A 23,626-nucleotide genomic window follows, 5' to 3' on the forward strand; every position below is an offset into this window, starting at 1 on the left:
AAATGTAACCGCTAGAGTGTTAACAACTAAATGTGAACGGACGGACGACGGACAATCATCGATCCTAAAAGCTCACCCTGAGCATGCTCAGGTGAGCTAAAAATCAATGACCCCCGGGGCGGAACCAATTTTAACCCCAGGGCTATAATTTGAAAATCTTGGTAAAGGTTCACTTCGCAAAGTCTCATGCCATATATTTAACCTCTAGCCTTTGTCAATTCAGAGAGGAAGATTTTTCAAGTTTTTACTTATACAGTCGAGACTCTCATATGTGACTTTCCAAGGGATCTTCAGAAAAAGGTCACATATGACAGGGAGTCTCTAAATACAGTCTGAAAGAAAATTAAATTTAAATTTCATCTATCTGTCTATATACCATTGTGACTTAAAGATCCTGTATGTTTTGTGATTGATATTGTTACTGTGTGTATACCACACTTGCAAAAAAATACATGTATATATGGATATAATTATGCAAATAAAACAATTTTCAAACATCAAAAAATATGTAAAATGTGTACTGCAAATATTTGTGCACATTATATTCAATCAATAAAGTACATGCATTGATTTCTTATTGGAAAATTTGACTTAGAATTTATAGAAAATAAAGTTCTAATTACTTCCCTTTAATGGCCTTTATTTACATGAAATGTTAAATTGGGTGATATCTTTATAAATAATGCTTATTTGAACTTACAATATTGACAAATCTTAATTTGAGCATCATATTTATGAAATAAAACCATGAAAAAAATGTGTTACAGGATCTTTAAACATATCCATATCCAAAGCTTTTTCTGGTTTGGTATCAATATTTTTTCCGTATTAATTATGCAGCCATAGAAAGGTAAATTAAACAAGAGCTGTCGGTAGGACAGCAACGCTCGACTATTCTTAGTGCTTGATAGTAAAAAAAATGCTTGATACAGATACCTCCTCCTGTTTACAGGTTGGGGTAATGATGGTGAACAAGTGTGCAAAGTTTCAAAGCCATATGTCAATGGACTTTGAAAATATTTGAACTATTACAAAAACTTTAACGTAAATTCTAAGTTGAAAAGGGGCATAATTCTGTCAAAATGCTTGATACAGTTACCTCCTCCTGTTTACAGGTTGGGGTAATGATGGTGAACAAGTGTGCAAAGTTTCAAAGCCATATGTCAATGGACTTTGAAAATATTTGAACTATTACAAAAACTTTAACGTAAATTCTAAGTTGAAAAAGGGGCATAATTCTGTCAAAATGCTTGATACAGTTACCTCCTCCTGTTTACAGGTTGGGGTAATGATGGTGAACAAGTGTGCAAAGTTTCAAAGCCATATGTCAATGGACTTTGAAAATATTTGAACTATTACAAAAACTTTAACGTAAATTCTAAGTCGAAAAAGGGGCATAATTCTGTCAAAATGCTTGATACAGTTACCTCCTCCTGTCTATAGGTTGGGGTAATGATGGTGAACAAGTGTGCAAAGTTTCAAAGCCATATGTCAATGGACTTTGAAAATATTAAAACTATTACAAAAACTTTAACATAAGTGGTTATGCCGACGCAGACGCCGACGCTGACACTGACGCCGACGCCGACGCTCGGGTGACTAGAATAGCTCTACTTATTCTTATCGAATAGTCGAGCTAAAAAATGCTGCCTAAAAAATATTCCGTGGGCACTCTATAATTAAAAAAAAAAAAATCTAACACAAGTCTTAACCCAGTTTACTCAGGCCATTATGTACATTACACACATCGATTGCATCATGCTTCCCATGAACAGACGCTACGTCACTTGATACCTGCATGTTTACATGTTAACTGTGTAATTGAGATAGAGGTGTGTAGACTTTGTTTGCTACTGGATTATAATTGGACTTAATTATTTTGGCCCTCTGGGTATTATAATAGGTATTATTTATCTGATTAACGGACAATTAAAAGCTGTGAAAGTCGTTTAAATCAGACCAACATTGCATTAGGACCAGACAATTAGGGTCGCTTGTCACATATGACAGGGAGTCGTTTAATTCAGACCATTTATATAGGAAAATACGTTGGGAGTACTGCAACAAGGTCGGATAAGACAGGGAGTTGTTTAAATCAGGGGGTCGCTTAGGCAGATTGACTGTATAAGGAAAACTATCGCCTCTGGGACAGGGCAATTTTAACACTAGGCAACTTTAGTATAGGACCCATAGATGATATTAAATACCAAATATCAAAGCTCTAAGCCTTGTACCTTCAGACAAGATTTTTTAATTTTTTACTATATGTACATAGTGAAAATGGGTCAAAGACAGAAAAGGCCGGGTTGCATATGTATACAAAATATCATGAGGCTGTGATGTTACTTAAATTTTCTGCCACTTCATTTAACTTAGTTGGTAAACCGAAAAAGAATGAGCATCAGACCTGAAATGGAATCCCACAATATGGGACCACATGTCATTGCTGTGAACCACATATCAAGAAGCTGTGGTAAGTAGTTGCTGATAAAAACTGTTATGAAAATTTTCTACTATCTATTGATCATTAATTATGTCAAAATTTAACTTGGCAAACAGGAAGTTTTTGTTTGTTTGTTTGTTTCATTTTACGCCTTTTTCCAACAGTATTTCAGTCATATAGGCGGGTAGTTTCCTAACCATCGTTCCTGGAGAGTTACACCAGTACTAGACTACCAAAGCATCTCCCGGGGATCGAACCCACGCCAGAGAGGTAACTGGATTAGAAGTCATCGACTCTAACTCCTCAACCACGGAGGCGGCTCAAACAGGAAGTGGATGAGCAACAGACCTGAAATCAAATCCCACTGTATGGGACCATGTGATAATGCTGTATATCCAATATCAAAAGGCTGTAAGAAAACTGTTATGAAAATTTCCTACTATTGACCATCAATGTAGAAAATTAAGTCTAAAGTCTAAAACTAAGTCGGCAAACAGGAAGTGGATGAGCGACAGACCTGAAATCCTATCCCACAGTATGGGACCATATGTTTATGCTGTATGCCAAATATCAAGAGGCTGTGATAAGTAGTTGCTGAGAAAACTGTTACGAAAATTTCCTACCATTGAGCATTAATGTAGAAAATTTCCTAAGTCGGTAAACAGAAAGTGGATGAGCGACAGACCTGAAATCAAATCCAACAGTATGGGACCATGTGTTGATGCTGTATACCAAATATCAAAAGGCTGTGAAAAGTAGTTGCTGAGAAAACTGTTACGAAAATTTCCTACTATGGACCATTAATGCTGAAAATTTAACTAGGTCAGCAAACAGGAAGTAGATGAGCGACAGACCTGAAATCGAATCCCACAGTATGGGACCATGTGTTGATGCTGTATACCAAATATCAAAAGGCTGTGATAAGTAGTTGCTGAGAAAACTGTTACGAAAATTTCCTACTATTGACCAGCATTAAACGAAATTTCCTACTATTGACCATTAATGCTGAAAATTTAACTAGGTCGGCAAACAGGAAGTAGATGAGCGACAGACCTGAAATCGAATCCCACAGTATGGGACCATGTGTTGATGCTGTATACCAAATATCAAAAGGCTGTGATAAGTAGTTGCTGAGAAAACTGTTACGAAAATTTCCATCTATTGACCATTAATGCTGAAAATTTAACTAGGTCAGCAAACAGGAAGTAGATGAGCGACAGACCTGAAATCGAATCCCACAGTATTGGACCATGCGTTGATGCTGTATACCAAATATCAAAAGGCTGTGATAAGTAGTTGCTGAGAAAACTGTTACGAAAGTTTTTTTGCCCGCCCGCCGCCCAACATTCACCATACTATAACCCGGGTTTGCACCAGTGCAACCCGGCCAAAAATCAATGACGCCTGGGAGTAGGGCCAATTTTGACCCCAGGGCTATAATTTGCTAGAGGTTCACTATACAATGTTTCATGCAAAATATCTTAACTCTAGCCTTTGTAAATTTAGAGAAGATGATTTTTTAAGATTTTACTATATACATATAAGGAAAACCTATGGCCCCCGGGGCGGAGCTTATTTTTGACACTAGAAGCAAAATTTGAAAAACTTTGGTAGAGTACCTATAGATGATATCATTTAACAAATATTAAAGCTCTAAGCTTTGTAACTTCAGACAATAAGATTTTTTGATTTTTTTACTATATGACTTGTATATATTGAAAATCAATGACCCCCAGGGCGGGGGCAATTTTGACACCCCAGGGCTATAATTTGAACAATCTTGCTAGAGGTTCACTTCACAATGTTTCATGCAAAATATATAACCTCTAGCATTTGTCAATTGCTAGAAGAAATTTTTTTAAAGTATTTACTATAAGTTTTTACTATATACATATAAGGAAAAGCAATGACCCCAGGGACGGCATTGCACTCCCCCTCAATGCCTTCTACCACTGTGTGAAGTTTAAACAAATTATGTCAAACGGTTTTCAAGTTATGGATAAGACAACAGACGGACAAACGGACAGATTGACAGACGGAAAAGGCGGTGACTATATGCTCTCCCCAGACATGGGGCGATTACTTGACAATTGTAATTGATTAAATTATGATTATTTGTCAAAATGCTTGATTTAATTAAATTACTGATTACTCCATTTTGACATTGTAATTGATTAAATTACTGATTACTGACAGGAGTAATCAGATTACATTTATGATGACTGATTACATGTACATGCAGCTTGTTCTGTGAAACAAGAGGGCCATGATGGCCCTGAAGTCGCTCACTTGTATATAGGCCCCCAGGGCGGGGCCAGTTTAAACCCCAGGGCTTTTATTTGAACAAACTTGGTAGACACCCATTAGAAGATATTTCACGCTAACCATCTAAGGACTAGCTCGTTGAGTTTTTAAAAAAAAGATTTTTTAAGTTTTAACTATACACATATAGTTAAAAACAATGAAACCCCTAGGGCGGGGCCAGTTTTAACCCCAGGGCTTTTATTTGAACAAACTTTGGAGACACTCACTAGAAGATGTTTCATGTTTGATATCATAACTCTAGCTATTCTGTTTTTTTTTAAAGAAGATTTTTAAGTTTTTGCTATACACATATAAGGAAAATCAATGTCCCCCGGAGCAGGGCCAATTTTGACCCTAGGGCTTTATTTGAACAAACTTTGAAGACACTAACTGGAAGATGTTTCATGCTAAATATCTTAACTCTAGCTATTTGGGTTTTATCAAAGAAGAATTTATAAGTTTTTTGCTTTACACATAAATAAAATCAATGACCCCCTGGGCAGGGCCAATTTTGACCCAAGGGCTTTTATTTGAAAAAACGTTGTAGACACTTACTAGAAGATGTTTCATGCTTAGTATCTAGCTATTTGTTTTTTTTTTTCAAAGAATTTTTAATTTAAAGTTTTTGCTTTACACATATATGGAAAATCAATGACCCCCCCCGGGGCAGGGCAAATTTTGACCCCAGGGCTCTTATTTGAACAAATTTGGTAGACTGTGTATTGTCAGGGTTTTATGATTGGATAAGTTTTTACCTTTTACCTTATTATGGCCCTTTGTTTTTCCATAAAATTTAATTATTAGTGTAATATATCCTATTAATCACAACAAACTTTATTTAGTTATCAAACAGAAACTATCTAGGTTGTTGCATGCCTGCCAGCTCATCTGCCTGCTTTTGGGTCCTGTAGAGTCATGGTCTAGATCATTGTTGCTAAAAATAGAAAATCTGTTTCCAGTCAGGTCACTGTTACTTAAAATAGAAAATAGGTTTCCGGTCAATAACTTGTTTGGAACAAGATATTTTTATGAAATTTGTGGTAAAGCAAGTTTTTATGAAGACCTCACTTGGGATGGCTTTTTGGCCTCCTAGGGTCAAGGTTACAGTTACTAAAAATAGAAAATTCATTAATCATGATTTACATTGCACATAGTTACATTGTTTCAGGGTTCCCACTCTTAGATATTTTGAAAATTTAAGGACTTTTCCAGGACTTATCAAGGACCTTTTTTGATTTTTTAAGGACTTTTTAGAAGATTAAATTTCAAGCTACATGTATTTGATTTTTTGTCCTATGAATATGTTCATGGTAATGTTTAGAACAACATTTAATAACACCAATATAATACATGTAGTTCATGACATAAATCTAATTCTTTCTAAGAAATACATTCAGTGTCTATAAATAATGAAATGTACTTTGTGACAGCAACTGTTTTTGCAGGTTGTCTGCAATTTTCATGTAATTTTGCTGTTTTTAATGCTTCCAAGGGATCACTTTTTATACCAGATATTCATAGTACTTTAATTAGTAACCTCACATTTGACCTCAGTCCACTAAGGCTTCATAGAATGGCAAAAGCATGTCACACTGAAGGGTATATGAAAACTGCCTGCAGGTGTTTCTACATTCAAAATTTCACGACTTTCATGTTAAAATATTGTATTCTGCTTAAGCCAGTGCTACGGGGTGCACTTCCAGTACCATATATCAAGCCCTAGTCTACAACATTTTCAATTTTGCCGTTTTGGATGTTATTTAGGGATTCTTTTTTGTATTTCAATGACATATCTTTTGATTTGATCTTACAATTTTTTAAACCATCTACAAAATATGGCGGCAGCATGAAATACCCAAATATACCCAAACACACTAAATTATAGCAATGTTCATTTTGGTTTGTATACAATGTTGATTTTAATGAGAAAATGAATTGATATTTACAAAATAATATGACTTAGCCAACTATAACTTTCGATCATTCCATTGAAATTGGCAGTTCAGATGTTGTAAGAAAAAAAAGAGTGACATTTGCTTATCTAACTGTTAGGTTCATTAATGAATAGGCAAATGTACTTGCAAGATATGATAATATTTGTTGTCTACATTTAAATTTGTAGGGTATAATTTTGTTGAAATTTCATACAAGTTCATTCGTATTATTTTTTTAATTTAATAGCTTTAATGGAGTATACTGTATTTGGGTATATTTTGGTTCAAAAATGTATATTTGGGTATGTTTCATTACATCTTAGTGAAAGTGTATATTGTATTCATGATTAAAACAGCACTTTTTTAGTAAAACACATTTATTTTTAGTATATTTTTGTTATATTTGGGTATTTTGTGCTACCCAGATATGGTGTGGCCAATTGGCTGTGCTCTGCCTTGACAATAGTTCATGCATGTAATACTATTTTTTTTATTTTATATTGATTTACCTTTGGCTTTTAGCATGGTAGTGAGCAATTAGGATACAAAAATTTGCCAAAGGAAACAACCAGGCCAATCAAGCAAACTTGAGGTTGATTTGTGACTGTCTTCCTAGATTTTCCAAACAAAACCGCCATAGTAACCAGAAAATAAATGATAAATCTCATAAATGTCAAACTTGGCCTCCCAAAACAGTTGTAAATCGAAAATCATCAACATTCAAGATGCGGAAGTCAATATACTGTGCAAAGACCGCCATTTTGGTTTTTTGATTTACCTCCCCTTTTCCAGACTAATTCCCGTACCTTCCCGGACTTTTTTATGTATCAACACTAATTCCCGGACTTTTCAAGGCCGGGAGCTCCTGTGTTCAAATTCACGGGCATTTCCCGTTTTCCTGGACAGCGTGGGAAGTTGCTTGTATTTGTATTTCAACTACAACATATTTATCTACAATGGTGATAATTGAAAACCTGGTTTCGTGGCATTGCCATGTTTCTTGTATATATTGTAAATCTACATATATGTTAACTTTTGAAATAAATTCATAATTTGATTGCCTTTTGTTCAGTTAATCCCACTGCTGATCATTTGTCTTATTAAAAAGAAGATTTTATAAGTTTTTACTATATGCATTTATTACATGCTTTTCGGTGGTTTATAGAAATATATCAGTGATATAAAACTGGTAATTTCACTGTTTGAAACAGTGAAATTACCACTTTGATAATTTCACTGTTTTGAATTTAAGCCCCTTACGTTGTTTCAGTGAAATACAAGCGTGCACAGTACTGGGTACCAACTTAATGACGTGACGTCGTAAATGACGTCACGTTGTATTATTATTTGGCGCGCTTTTCATTCAGTTTTAGGTTAAATGTCTTTTTAAAACATTTCTTTGCATATAATAAAAAGAAAATTTGTTTAGTTTAGTGTAAGATTGAAATACATTTCACCTTGTGAACACCAAAAGTTCATATTTCACTCGTGGCTGCGCCACTCGTGAAATATACCTTTTGTTGCTCACTCGGTGAAATATAATCCGATCTTGAACTACTGAACTAAACAAATATCCTCTATATAGCCTCTCCCTACCTACAAAATTTCATGCCAATATCTCTTATAATCTTAGAGTTATGCTCCGGTCAAAGTTCATAATATAACAAGAGGGCCATGATGGCCCTGAGGTCGCTCACCTGTATATAGGCCTCCCCCCCCACCCCTGGCAGGGCCAATTTTAGTCCAAGGGCTTTTATTTGAACAAACTTGGTAGATACTCATAAGAAGATGTTTCATGCTAAACATCTAAGCTCTGAGCTCATTGGGTTTTTTCAAAGAAGATTTTTAAAGTTTTTACTATACACATATAGTTAACAAGAGGGCCATGATGGCCCTATATCGCTCACCTTGAGAAACAAGCAAAATGTTTATGAAATTCTTTAATGCCATTTGAAAATTAGTGTCAAATGTAAAGAATGTTTGGCCAAAAGCGACATGAAAGCAAACATGCTTTTTAAAAACATTTTTTTTGTTTTCTTCATTGGAAATTCTGAACAAAAACTGATACATCTCAATGTAAATGTATTGAACTTTATTGAGAACCATTTGATCTTGTACAAATGCTAAAGTCTATAACAAATGTGGGCTTATAGCCTTAATGTGCAAATGTTGGGACAATTGTTGGGTTGTTTATGTGACTTCTAAGGGTTTGATATGCTTGTTGGAAAGGTTTTTTTTTTAAATTGAGGAAATTTGTTGAGTTTTACAAGTTAATGAGAGACACTAAGACACAGTTACAAAATAATAATGAAGGCATAATTAAAGAAAAGTCTATGTGAGAAGGTATTTTAAGTGAACACTGTTTAACATTGTGGTCATATTTCTTTAAATAGTGAGGATTTAAAGCTATATTTTTAATAAAGCATTTTAAACTGTTATGTTCTCTGGCCAAAAAAATGTTTATGTAAAAAATAAGTCAGTTGTGGAATGTTACAGTTTGGCGTAAAGGCATAAGCCGTTTTTTTTGTTGTTACAGTGATTATTTTCCTTAAATTTGTTTAATTTATCAAGGAAACGGCCACGAAATTCCCATGAAATTGGGTTTTATTTCATTGTAAAACAATTTGAACATTTACTCGATTAAACGTTATAAAAATATCTGCTAATCAAACTGAAAGCAATTCAACTTTCAGAGTAAGTTAACCTTTTTAACTATTAATACATCAACGTAAAGACAAATTGAGATTTTAATCACTTATATCCTTTCGACGGCCATCTGCTGCCAAAGCGTAAGAAAATGTATCGAATTTTTACATTTCTGAAACCCAGTCTTATTTTACGACAGATGTCCATAGCATAGTTAAACATATAAAAAATATACCTTTCTAGAAACCGTAGCGTAAATCACCGTAAAACTTGAATTTTGTGTCATGCAAACCCGTAAAAACCTCGTTTTCGTACATTCTGGTTTTTTATTGTGTTCATGAAAAATCAAAATATTACACTATGGCTGTTCAACTGCATATGATAAACAACAAAGCCATACTGTATAACACTGTTAATATTAAGTTCAACTGCAATAAACAGACTCACAATTCTTATTTTTTAACACAAGTTCTGAACGTTTTAAAACATACAATTTTACGTTATTAACCTATACTATGGATATCGATTTGATTACCACATTAATTAAAAAGTGTACTGTATATCTAAACATTTACTATATCTGTCAATAAAGGGCACTATACAATTAACATATTTGGTGTTTTTATTTGAACAACATTTAACAGAGGGAAATAAATGAAAGGTAAACTTCAAGAATTTAGTCATTTAAAACTAAATTTTGGTGGCCTTCCTACGACAAACAGTAGTGGCTTTCAGGAAGACAAAATTTTATACCGGTTTATTACGTTATAGCCTTCTTATGACATTAGTGCCCAGCTTTTGAGAAGTCGATTTATCGGTACGTTTTATTACGCTATGGCCGTGGAAAGGAAATAAAATAAACCAGAAAAAAGACTAAATTGTAAGCTTCATTCGTGCAGATTGTAAATTTTTGGAGAATTGTGAACATGTTTGTCTGACCTTTTCTGAAAATTGTGACAGACCATTTGTAATTGTAAATGAATCCGTCATTCAATGCATTGTATTGTACATATGCAACAACATTTAGTAAAGTTTTTTAAAATTTTGGAAATGGTTAAATGTACCGTTGAGAAATTCTCTACAATTTTTAGAAACCCTGATTAGCTTGAACAAATTCTTCAATAATGATTACCCTGCTTTTTGAATTTAGGTTAAAATATTCCTAGCAGTAACCCAAGTTAACATTGTTGTTTTTTCTTGTTTTTCAAAAAAAGAGCAAGACATGTTGTAAATGTACCAACCTTAAAATGAATAATTGTTAATAAGTGCATTAATACCTAGAATTCATTTGAAGTTTAATTTCCCCTTACACTACAGATCTGCTGAGAATTTGAAAGTACTGGGCCCTACGCCCACTTCGTCTGAAAATGATTGGTCTTATGTAATTAATCGGACCCGATTTGGTAAAAATGCCGATCATGAATAGTTTGGTGCCTGAATGGCTGTTTTTTATTTAATATTTGTCAAAAAACATTCTGATACATAAAACATCTATGTCGTAAGAATTTCTCACACCTTTTGCAACCTTTAAAACTATAATAAATAATAATAAATAGCGACGAATCAAAAACGGGGTCAAATCTTTCCAAGACCTGTCGATGCACATTCATATAGATTTATTCAAGCTTAATGACCTGCTGATGTTTGCATACGACTCCCATACATGCTATCAAACATTTCAATAATAAAACAAGAGGGCCATGATGGCCCTGAGGTCGCTCACCTGTATATTGCCCCACCCTCCTGGGCCAATTTTTAACCCAAGGGCTTTTATTTGTTTATTTGAACAGACTTGGTAGACATCCATAAGAAGATGTTTCATGCTAAACATCTAAGTTCTAGCTCATTGGGTTTTTTAAAAGAAGATTTTTTAAGCTTTTACTATACACATATAGTTAAAAACAATGACACCCCTGGGGCAGGGCCAGTTTTGACCCCTGGGCTTTTATTTAAACAAACTATGTAGATATTTACTAAAAGATGTTTCATGCTTAATATCTAAACTCTAGCTATTTGGGTTTTTTCAAAGAAGATTTTTAAGTTTTTGCTATACACAAAAAGGAAAATCAATGACCCCCAGGGCGCGGCCAATTTTGACCCCGGTGCTTTTATTTGAACAAACTTTGTAGACATTGATTAGAAGCTGTTTCATGCTTTATATCTAAACTCTAGCTATTTGGGTTTTTTCAAAGAAGATTTTTAAGTTTTTGCCATACACATATAAGGAAAATCATTGACCCCCGGGGCGGGGCCAATTTTGACCCCAGGGCTTTTATTTGAACAAATTTGGTAGACACCCATTAGAACATGCTTCATGCTAAATATTTTAGCTCTAGCTCTTTGGGTTCTTTAAAAGAAGATTTTTAAGTTTTTACTATATGCATATAGGGAAAATCAATGACCCCCTGGGGCGGGGCCAATTTTGACCCCAGGGCTTTTATTTGAACAAACTTGGTAGACACCCATTAGATGATGTTTCATGCTAAATATCTTAGCTCTAGCTCTAAGAAGATTTTTAAAGTTTTTACTATATGCATATAGGGAAAATCAATGACCCCAGGGCTTTTATTTGAACAACTTTGGTAGACACTCACTAGAAGATGCTTCATGCCAAATATCTAAGCTCTAGCTCTTTGGGTTTTTTAAAAGAAGATATTTAAAGTTTTTTCTTTCGGTTGCCATGGCAACCAGAGTTCTGCATGGAATTGAATTCTTTGAACAATTTTTAAAGGTGACCACCAAAGGAACATTCCTGTGAAGTTTGGATGAAATTGGCTTAGTGGTTTATGAGGAGATGTCATTTAAAGTAAAAGTTTACGGACGGACGAACGGACGGACGACGGACGGACGCCGGACGAAAAGTGATCACAAAAGCTCACCCTGTCACTTTGTGACAGGTGAGCTAAAAATAAACAAAGGGCAATAAATCCAAAATTAGGCAAGACAGATTTAAGGCACTGCACATATACTGATTGAGATCTATCTACCTACAAAGTTTCATGTTGATATCTCTTAAAGTTTAAGAGTTATGTCCTGGACAAGATTTTTCTAAAAGGGGAGATAATTCAAAAACATAACAGAGTTATGGTTCTTTGACATTACACTCCCCCTCAATGCCTTCTACCACTGTGTGAAGTTTAAACAAATTATGTCCAACAGTTTTCTAGTTATGGATAAGACAACAGACTGACAAACGGACAGATTGACAGACCGAAAAGGCGGTGACTATATGCTCTCCCTTTGGGAAGCATAAAAGCATAGGCTATGAATTTCGAAGGCTATAGCATAAAATAGTATTTTAATTTACTTACCACAGACTAATAAATCCACCTGGTCTGATGTTGTTTGTGAAGCAGTAACTACAATCTCGTATTTTCCAGTATTATTTCTTTGGGCATTTGTAATTGTTATACTTCCAAAATTGTTTGCAGCAATCACATTGTATCCATTTTCTGGGTCTCTAGTACCCCCACCACCAAAATATGTCATAATATCTGTAGTGGTATTAAATGTCCAAACAACAGAGTTAATGGTGTCGTCAGCATCATCATAATTCCAAGGAATTGTAGCATCTGTTCCTACACAAACTTCAATATCTTCAGGACTTGATGTTATTGCTCCATCTTAATAAAAGAACAAAAATTTGTAACAGAGTTACCAACATTCCCAGTTTAAGGCAAGTTTTACAAAATTGTGCTATTTCAAAAGATTGAGGCATGGGTCTGGACTTTCAGTGCAAAACTTTGATCAATACTAGATTTGCTTATACAAGTTACAATAAATTCATTAAAGAAATATAATGAAATAACCCCCATGTATGTGTCAAAAGAAATACATTTTTATAGATGTTATCACTATTTCAAAGCCACAAAATGAGACAAATACAATATCAATACAGGATATGGTCTGTTACAGTGTATATTTTGTGTCCAGTCATCAATCAAGGTATGTGGGCAGTTCACCTATGACATTTTATTTGCATGGGTCTGACTCAGGGCTCATCCTGGGGGAAATTTAAGGGAGAAGTGACTTCCTCGTGAAAATTAGGGAGAAGGGAAACAACCCAATGTATATGCATTAACATGCATGGCTATACATCTGTTGTGGTGATGAAAAAATATTGTTAATCAGTGGTTTCTAAAAATAGAAGCAGGCCTCTATCCCACTTGGCACCATTGTTGTGGTGTTGAAAATTTAAAGTGTTTAGTCTTCTATAAATAGAATTTAGTTACCTATTAACTTATATTTACTTTTTAATGTTCTTAGTTTGCCCAGGAGTACTCTTTAATGGGATAAATTTAATCGTCAGGATGACACCACCCTTTGAATGCAAAGGGAAATAAAACACAAATGTTGAATAAATTTAAATCAACCAAATTTTTAATGAACTAAGTTTTTATTTACACTAAACTAAAAGTTACTTAAAACTAAACAAGTTGACAATAAGTACTGTAATATAAACTGTTAATATTTAAACCAAAAATGTGATTATCAGAATTTACTAGCAAAGTAAAAGATTTAAACCAGTTGAAAATTGTTAAAAATGTAATAACTGAAAATATGAAAAATAACCTTAATGATTCTGTGCTGTTAAACTAATAAATCTAAATAGTAGCAAGCCCTGTTTTAATATATGTCAACAAAAATAAAGATCTAATAATTCAAGATGGCTGCCACTTAAACAAAGATATTAATTAATCTTAATTAATTCTGTAAAAAATAATTACTTAAATTACTTACAAATTTATCAAAAATGTTTCAGTGAATTTAGATAATCTCTAAGGTTCATTTAAATGCCAAAGTGCCTAAAATAAATTAAATAATTAATTAATCAACATTAGAGAGCTTTTAGAGGTCTTACTTTTCCAAAAATTAGCAGCAGAATGACAAAATTGTCTAAGATGCTTGTATAAATGTACTTCTGAACCCCAGAGGGAGCTAGCATCTACCTACAGGTGGCACTGTATGTAACAACTTATCTGATTGGTCAAATTACAGCCAACCAGACTTTACTTAACAAATGCTCTAGGCTTATCAGTTCTTTACATAACAAGTCTAAAAATGGGTCAAAGACAGAAAAGGCCGGGTTGCATTTGTATACCAAATATCATGAGGCTGTGATGTTACAAAAAATGTTTACCATTGACCATTAATGTCAAAAATTTAACTAAGTCGGTAAACAGGAAGTGGATGAGCGACAGACCTGAAATCGAATCCCACAGTATAGGACCATGAGGCAATGCTGTATGCAGTCTTCGACTTAACCCACTCGACTGACGACCGAGTCGAGTAAATTTGCGGGTGGTCGAGTGAAAATTCCAAGCTGGTGGCCCGTCTGGTCGAGGGCTTTTTCATATCCAAATTAAGAAAATGTTGGAAATATGCAGAGCTCCAGATAGCAAATTGTTTTGGCTTTATGAAAATACAATATATTTCTGCTGAATTGGATTGAAAACTAAAAGCACTTTTGTCAACTTTGCTGTAAGTTGAAAACGAAAGTAGCAGGAAGTGGCATCGAGTACAAAGGGAAGGTAACTCTTGGGAGTTTCTGAAATGAAATTATTGATAAAGTTAAATTTGGTATAATCATCATAGGACTTAACCTAATATTCAATTTGTTATATATTATAATGTTTTTGCCACAAAAAATGTTGTACTTGCCACTTTAGCTATTGGAAAACATATTTCTCCCTTGCCATCTGCAGTTTTGTACTCAATATTTTCGTACCAAGTTTACAGGTATGGACAAAGGCTAATTCTTTGTGTATTAAAGTTTTAATTCTATTATATTTATTTTTCATTAATTCTAATTTCAATTATAAATAATCAAAACAAAAGAACGGCACTATAATGTAGTCTGTAGGAAAAGAGTATGAATAAAGCCTCATGCTGACCTTGTAGCTGATTGTAAAAGAATGTGACACATTCAAACAACAACATGTCAGCAACAAAAAAATGAGTCTTGTCATTAATTTGCTGTGTAACCTAAACAAACCCTAGTCTAGGGAAGCCTGCTTTTAAAGAGCAAGTTTTGTATTATTTCACATTGAATCAATGTTTTATTATAAGTCAGTCTGATTTATGTAAAGAAAGGAACTTTTTAGAAGGCAATGAAATTTGATAACAAAACAATGCAAATTCTTTTTATAAATTTTAACCCAGAATTTTCATTTTACTCTTGATTTTGATGGGTAAACCACCTTGGCCCTAAAAATTATTTGCAGCTTTATTAAACTTAAAACGCTTATGAAATATTGATTGTTAGACATTTATTAGGCGTCATCTCATGCTTCACAATATGTCTTTTCTCTTGTATTTTGAAGGCACTAAGCCAAAAAGGAACACACCAAAAAAAATATATGATATAAGTAATACGAAAAGGAATATAAATATGATGTCAATGCATGTATCAGCTGACATGGTTACAGTAAACGAGGAGTAGAGTATTTTCAGTTTTTAAACAATTTTTTTCAGTGTCTGTGGACAATGCCACAAAATTTTCAAAATATCTTCTTTTCGTATGTAGTTTAAACTCTTCTTACTTAAATAATGAAAGGAAGAAAAGTTGATTTGTTGATATTTTAATAATGTTAAATGGTATATAGGGCCATCCATAAAAAATTGTTTGTTTGTAGTGCTCCGACCGACCCATGAAAATGGCCCCGACTCTAAAAATTTTTTACACCTTCGAGGATTTTTTTTTTTTGAGATCATTATGTACCCATTCTGTTAAAAAGATGTTTCTCCAATAACTTTTCAGACAAATTTTGAACTGAGAAGTAGAAGAGTAAAAGAATTTTATTCCAAAACCAAAATAAACGCACGCTTTTCATCGATATTTTGCCAAACTTCGACCCCGAACATCGGCGATTTCACATTCGCCAGAAATCTTAAAATTTCGCAAAGGGCATAAAAATTCTCAGTTTCCAAGCCAAACATGTGAATGAATTGTTCTTTTGTTAATTATTTAACATTAAATCTTATAAAAGTCGATCCCCTTTTGAAGATGTTAGCTAAAATAATTGCCGATCGGATGAATCTCTTACACACTGTGTGAAGCTGTACTCGATTTTCCTATTCATTCCACTAAATGCTGCATATATACGTACACGGTACAGTTTATGGAAATGATGCCCTCTTCAAGGCATTTTTACAAATATAAAGTTTTCGTCTGGACATATTAAACCAGACTAAAATTCGATTTATTTTTGATATAAAAGTGAAAAAAAAAAAAGATTGCAACCTTGCTTCAAAGATAATATACATACATCAACGAATGTTAAAATGGATTACCCTGCGTAACCATAGGCCACCACTGTATACATATATTTTTACACAAAATAATACCAGAAAAACTTTATTGTTGACATAAATTAATTTAAATCATTTTGCCATTCATGATTGTCAGAAAATGAGGTTACACTAAAACTTGTTGAAAAAACAAGTTAATTGACAAAATTTTCGCGGGAAAATCGCTGGAAATTAATGGGTCTTTTCCCCGATACTTTTAAATAAGTTATACCTGTGTTTTCTTTTTAAGAACAATAATTATTCATTCATTTTACCTTTTCCTAAATTGTAATTTAATAGCCATATTTTTTAATCTTTGATGCAATCATGCACTGTTTATTTTTTCTTTTGTTTTTGTTCCTTTTTTCTCCTTTGTAATTGTCCGTACTATATTCCCTTTTAAACACCCAAATGGGTTTATTAATTGTTGCTCTCTTTAAATCAACTTTCAAAACAAACTCCAGGCTCCAGGACCTGTTGATTACACACTATACATGTATACAGCAGGTGACGTAGATTTTTCTACACACTACACTGCCATATATGGTAAGTACACACGACTGAGTGACAGGTGTAACATACGTAATGATCTATAGATTATGCTGGCTAGTGAATGGAGTTAATTAACTGGGTTAATACGGTTAAGTGGCAAGGTAATCTAAATTTTCAAGTGTACCCCTAAAATTTAACAAAAAACAAACAAACAAAAAAAAAAAAAACAAACAAACAATAACAAACAAGAGGGCCATGATGGCCCTGAGGTCGCTCACCTGTATATAGCCCCCCCCCCCCCCACCCCCGAACCAATTTTTACCCAAGGGCTTTTATTTGTTTATTTGAACAGACTTGGTAGACATCCATAAGAAGATGTTTCATGCTAAACATCTAAGTTCTAGCTCATTGGGTTTTTTAAAAGAAGATTTTTAAAGTTTTTACTATACACATATAGTTAAAAACAATGACACCCCTGGGGCAGGGCCAGTTTTGACCCCCGGGCTTTTATTTGAACAAACTTTGTAGATATTTACTTAAAGATGTTTCATGCTTAATATCTAAACTCTAGCTATTTGGGTTTTTTCAAAGAAGATTTTTAAGTTTTTGCTATATATAAGGAAAATCAATGACCCCCCACCCCCGGGCGGGGCAAGTTTTGACCCCAGGGCTTTTATTTGCACATACTTGGTAGACACCCATTAGAACATGTTTCATGCTAAATATCTTAGCTTTAGCTCTTTGAGTTCTTTAAAAGAAGATTTTTTAAGTTTTTACTATATGCATATATAGGGAAAATCTATGACTCCCTGGGGCGGGGTCAATTTTGACCCCAGGGCTTTTATTTGAACAAACTTGGTAGACATTCACTAGAAAATGTTTCATGCCAAATATCTAAGCTCTAGCTCTTATGGTTCTTTAAAAGAAGATTTTTTAAGTTTTTACTATATGCATATAGGGAAAATAAATGACGCCCCCGGGGTGGGGCCAATTTTGACCACAGGGCTTTAATTTGAACAAACTTGGTAGACACTCACTAGAAGATATTTCATGCTTAATATCTTAGCTCTAGCTCTTTGGGTTCTTTAAAAGAAGATTTTTTAAGTTTTTACTATACACATATAAAGAAAATCAATGACCCGGGACGGGCCAATTTTTACCCCAGGGCTTTTATTTGAACAAACTTGGTAGACACTCATTAGAAGATGTTTCATTCTCAAATATCTTAGCTCTAGCTTCTTGGGGTTCTTTAAAAGAAGAATTTTTTAAGTGTTTACTATATGCATATAGGGAAAATCAATGACCCCCTGGGGCGGGGCCAATTTTGACCCAAGGGCTTTTATTTGAACAAACTTGGTAGACACTCACTAGAAGATGTTTCATGCCAAATATCTTAGCTCTAGCTCTTTGGGTTCTTTAAAAGAAGATTTTTTAAGTTTTTACTATATGCATATAGGGAAAATCAATGACCCCCTGGGGTGGGGCCCATTTTGACCCCAGGGCTTTTATTTGAACAAACTTGGTAGACACTCACTAGAAGATGTTTCATGCCAAATATCTAAGCTCTAGCTCTTGGGTTGTTTAAAAGAAGATATTTAAAGATTTTTCTTTCGGTTGCCATGGCAACCAGAGTTCTGCATGGAATTAAATTCTTTGAACAATTTTTAAAGGTGACCACCAAAGGAACATTCCTGTGAAGTTTGGATGAAATTGGCTCAGTGGTTTATGAGGAGATGTCATTTAAAGCAAAAGTTTACGGACGGACGGACGACGGACGAAAAGCGATCACAAAAGCTCACCCTGTCACTCTGTGACAGGTGAGCTAAAAAATCAAAGCTAAAAAAGTTTGCTGTTAGTCATTTAATTTCAAATAATTATATTCTAACCAGATTAATATTATTTGCAGGATAATTCCTTTTATTCAATAGTAATGAGAAATGGATTTGCTACACCCCTCACTTCTTTGTGCATTTAGAATCTGACAAGTCCAATTTTTTTTTTTTTTCCAATTTCAAATTTTTATTGCCTGAAACATTATACAATGTTTATAGCAGATAAACAATATAAACATATATATATATATAAGTCAGGACCAGTAAATGAAATCTTAGGTGGTCATCAAAAAAGGTGGTAATCATTGATTTTACAAACAAAACACCTATACTTGCAGTGTAAATTGCATTTTCAAATTAAACACTGAAATACTGGTATTGAGACTAATTCTGTTCTATTTTCTCAAAGGGCTAGATCTGTCAAGTAATCGTATTGTATATATTTTTCTCAGACCACTTGTTTTATTAAAGGTATTTTCACCTTTTTCCAGACATTGTTAATGTCAGTAAATAAGGAACAAGTTCAATTATTTTGTTTAAAGATGAAATAGATGTAAAATAAACAACAACAAAAGTGTTACATTCTATGTCTGTTATCATTTGAAATATTAAACAAAGAAAATATCAACAGAGATACAATACAATGCACAGTATATCATGGGAGACTATATACTGTGTATTGCTATACTCAGTATGCTCCAATTTTGTAACAATTTAAAAAAAAAAAAAAAAAAAAAAAAATCCCCTACCTACCTACCCACCTCTTAAACATAGGGTCGGAGCACTACAAACAAACAATTTTTTAAGGATGGCCTAAAACATATAGAAAGTGTTATTTTTGTACAAAATGCATGCAAAAAATACCATTTTGGTTCGGGCTAGTTAAAATGTGTTTGGGCTAGTGAAATTTGTAAGCTGCTAGCCCGACTGGGCTAGTGCTGATAAACAAGAGGGCCATGATGGCCCTGAGATCGCTCACCAGTATATAGGCCCCCCCCACAACCCCCACCCCCCAACGTTGCAGGGCCAATTTAACCCAAGGGCTTTTTTGCACAAACTTGGTAGACACCCATAAGAAGATGTTTCATGCTAAACATCTAAGCTCTAGCTCATTGGGCTTTTTAAAAGAAGATTTTTTGAAGTTTTTACTATACACATATAGTTAAAAACAATGACACCCTGGGGCCGGGCCAGTTTTGACCCCAGGTCTTTTATTTGAACAAACTTTGTAGACACTCACTAAAAGATGTTTCATGCTTAATATCTTAACTCTAGCTATTTGGGTTTTTTAAGTTTTTGCTATACACATATAAGGAAAATCAATGACCCCCGGGGCGGTGCCAATTTTGACCCCAGGGCTTTTATTTGAACAAACTTGGTAGACACCTATTAGAACATGTTTGATGCTAAATATCTTAGCCATAGCTCTTTGAGTTCTTTAAAAGAAGATTTTTTAAGTTTTTACTATATGCATATAGGGAAAATCAATAACCCCCGGGGCGGGCCAATTTTGACCCCAGGGCTTTTATTTGAACAAACTTGGTAGACACTTATTAGAACATGTTTCATGCTAAATATCTTAGCTCTAACTCTTTTGGTTCTTTAAAAGAAAAGTTTTTAAGTTTTTACTATATGCATATAGGGAAAATCAATGACCCCCTGGGGCGGGGCCAATTTTGACCCCAGGGCTTTTATTTGAACAAACTTGGTAGACACCTATTAGAACATGTTTGATGCTAAATATCTTAGCCATAGCTCTTTGAGTTATTTAAAAGAAGATTTTTTAAGTTTTTACTATATGCATATAGGGAAAATCAATGACCCCCCGGGGCGGGCCAATTTTGACCCCAGGGCTTTTATTTGAACAAACTTGGTAGACACTTATTAGAACATGTTTCATGCTAAATATCTTAGCTCTAACTCTATTGGTTCTTTAAAAGAAGAGTTTTTAAGTTTTTACTATATGCATATAGGGAAAATCAATGACCCCCTGGGGCGGGGCCAATTTTGACCCCAGGGCTTTTATTTGAACAAACTTGGTAGACACCTATTAGAACATGTTTGATGCTCAATATCTTAGCCATAGCTCTTTGAGTTCTTTAAAAGAAGATTTTTTAAGTTTTTACTATATGCATATAGGGAAAATCAATGACCCCCCGGGGCGGGGCCAATTTTGACCCCAGGGCTTTTATTTGAACAAACTTGGTAGACACTCACTAGAAGATGTTTCATGCCAAATATCTAAGCTCTAGCTCTTATGGTTTTTTAAAAGAAGATATTTAAAGTTTTTTCTTTCGGTTGCCATGGCAACCAGAGTTCTGCATGGAATTAAATTCTTTGAACAATTTTTAAAGGTGACCACCAAAGGAACATTCCTGTGAAGTTTGGATGAAATTGGCTTAGTGGTTTATGAGGAGATGTCATTTAAAGTAAAAGTTTACGGACGGACGACGGACGGACGCCGGACGAAAAGCGATCACAAAAGCTCACCCTGTCACTTTGTGACAGGTGAGCTAAAAATTAAGGCAAAGACTGTAGTATGCTAAATATCAAGAAGCTGTGATAAGTAGTTGCTGCGAAAACTGTTACAAAAATTTCCTCCTACCATTGTCCATTAATGTCGGAAATTAAGCTAAGTAGATAAACAGGAAAAGGATGAGCGAAAGATTTGAAATCTAATCCCACCGTATGCAACCCTGTGTCAATGCTGTATGCCAAATATCAAGAGGCTGTGATGAGTAGTTGCTGAGAAAACTGTTACGAAAATTTCCTACCACTGACCATTAATGTCGAAAATTTAACTAAGTTGTTAAACAGGAAGTGGATGAGCAACAGACCTGAAACCAAATCCCACAGTATGGGACCATGTATCAATGCTGTATGCCAAATATCAAGAAGCTGTGATAAGTACTTACTGAGAAAAATTTTCATCCATTAATGTTGAAAATTTAACTAAGTCGATAAACAGGAAGTGGATAAGCGACAGAACTGAAATAGAATCCCACGGTATGGGACCACATGTCAATGCTGTATGCCAAATATCAAGAGATTGTGATGAGTAGTTGCTGAGAAAACTGTTACGAAAATGTCCTGCCATTAACCATTAATGTTGAAAATTTAACTAAGTTGGCAAACAGGAAGTGGATGAGCGACAGACCTGAAATCAAATCCCACAGTATGGGACAATGTGTTGATGCTGTTTACCAAGTATCAAGAGGCTGTGATAAGTAGTTGCTAAGAAACTGTTACGAAAATTTCCTACCATTGACCATTAATGTTGAAAATTTAACTAAGTCGATAAACAGGAAGTGGATGAGCGACAGACCTGAAATAGAATCCCACGGTATAAGTAAGTAAGTAACGACTTTATTTAATGAGGCTAGCACATTCGGTTTCCCGATCTTCTATGTGGGCCTCAGCATATACATACAATGTAACATAACAACATATAAATACAATGTGACATAAATTATATACAACATTATATAGTCAACATTTACAAAACATCATTTAAGAAATAAACTGTTAATTTTTTTTTTTACACTTTGTGGCATTTTCAAAAACTTCAATATTGAAAAATACAACTAATGTTAAAAAACAACACAGTTAGTCATCCTGGTATCATATTTAGAAAGCTATGTACACAATAAAAATGGAAAAATGACATATATAATTTAAATGGAAAATTGCCAATGAATATAGTTGGCTTGAAATTTTTTCAAAGTTTCAGAATTTCTAACATGTATTGGAATGTCATTCCATATTGTAGGCCCAGAGTAATTAAGTGTTTTCCTAAAACACTCTGTTTTTGGTTTAGGTACAATTAGTTTTTCATTTTGGACAGATCTCAAATTAAAGTTGTGTCTGTCATTTACCGTTTGAAATTTATTTTTCATATACTTAGGAAAGGATGGTTCATTTATTGACTTATACATTAGAATTGCCTTTTTGTATCTGATTCTTTGGTCAAAGGACATCCAATTTAGTTCTTTAAATAGTTCATTTGATGGGGCATCAAAATTTTTGTCCAAAATTATTCTAGCAGCTCTTTTTTGAAATTTGACTATTTGTGAGAGTAAATCACTGCTGCAGTTTCCCCAAATAGTGCAGCAGTAGTCCAAATGTGGCAGTATATATGCATTGAAGAAAAGTTTTCTAGCATGAAGATCAAGATATTGTTTAATTCTAAGAAGCAAATAGAGCTGTGAATTGCATTTTTTAATAATTTTTTGAATGTGTGTTTTCCATTTTAGATTTTTGTCAACATAGACTCCTAGTACTTTTTCATTGTCTGTAAATTCTATTTCTTGATTGTGAAGGTTAAGAGAAGGTGTTGAAGAATGCTCAGATTTTGAATGCTTTATTGAGAAATTCATAGCTTTAGTTTTTTGTGCATTTAGTATCATTGAATTTTGTACACACCATGTGCTTATACTATCAAGATCTGATTGAATATTATCTTCTACTTCCCTTATAGTATTTCCAGTTGAAGTTAGAGAAGTGTCATCTGCAAACATATCAGTATTTGACTTTTTATATGAAGATGTATGTCATTTATGTAAATTAAGAATAGTAGGGGCCCTAGGACTGAGCCCTGGGGTACTCCGGAGACAACTTCAGCAGATTCTGATAAAACACCAGACACATTTACTTTTTGTGACCTGTCTGACAGATATGATGTAATC

At 34.0% G+C, this 23,626-nt stretch overlaps 1 protein-coding gene across 1 annotated transcript in view; it reads right to left on the reverse strand.

Moving 5' to 3' along the window:
* LOC132758507 (uncharacterized) overlaps positions 1–23,626 on the reverse strand; it is a gene marked incomplete at its 3' end in the record, with an annotated part of 64,053 nt that overhangs the window by 22,376 nt on the left and 18,051 nt on the right. The window contains exon 2 of the mRNA XM_060750189.1: positions 12,639–12,950. Within this exon, the coding sequence (XP_060606172.1) occupies positions 12,639–12,950 (312 nt within the window). The remainder of the gene's footprint in view (positions 1–12,638; positions 12,951–23,626) is intronic.

The sequence above is a fragment of the Ruditapes philippinarum genome, unplaced genomic scaffold (genome assembly GCF_026571515.1).
Source record: "Ruditapes philippinarum isolate M1 unplaced genomic scaffold, ASM2657151v2 ctg1729_1_1_1_1, whole genome shotgun sequence".
NCBI lineage: Eukaryota > Metazoa > Mollusca > Bivalvia > Venerida > Veneridae > Ruditapes > Ruditapes philippinarum.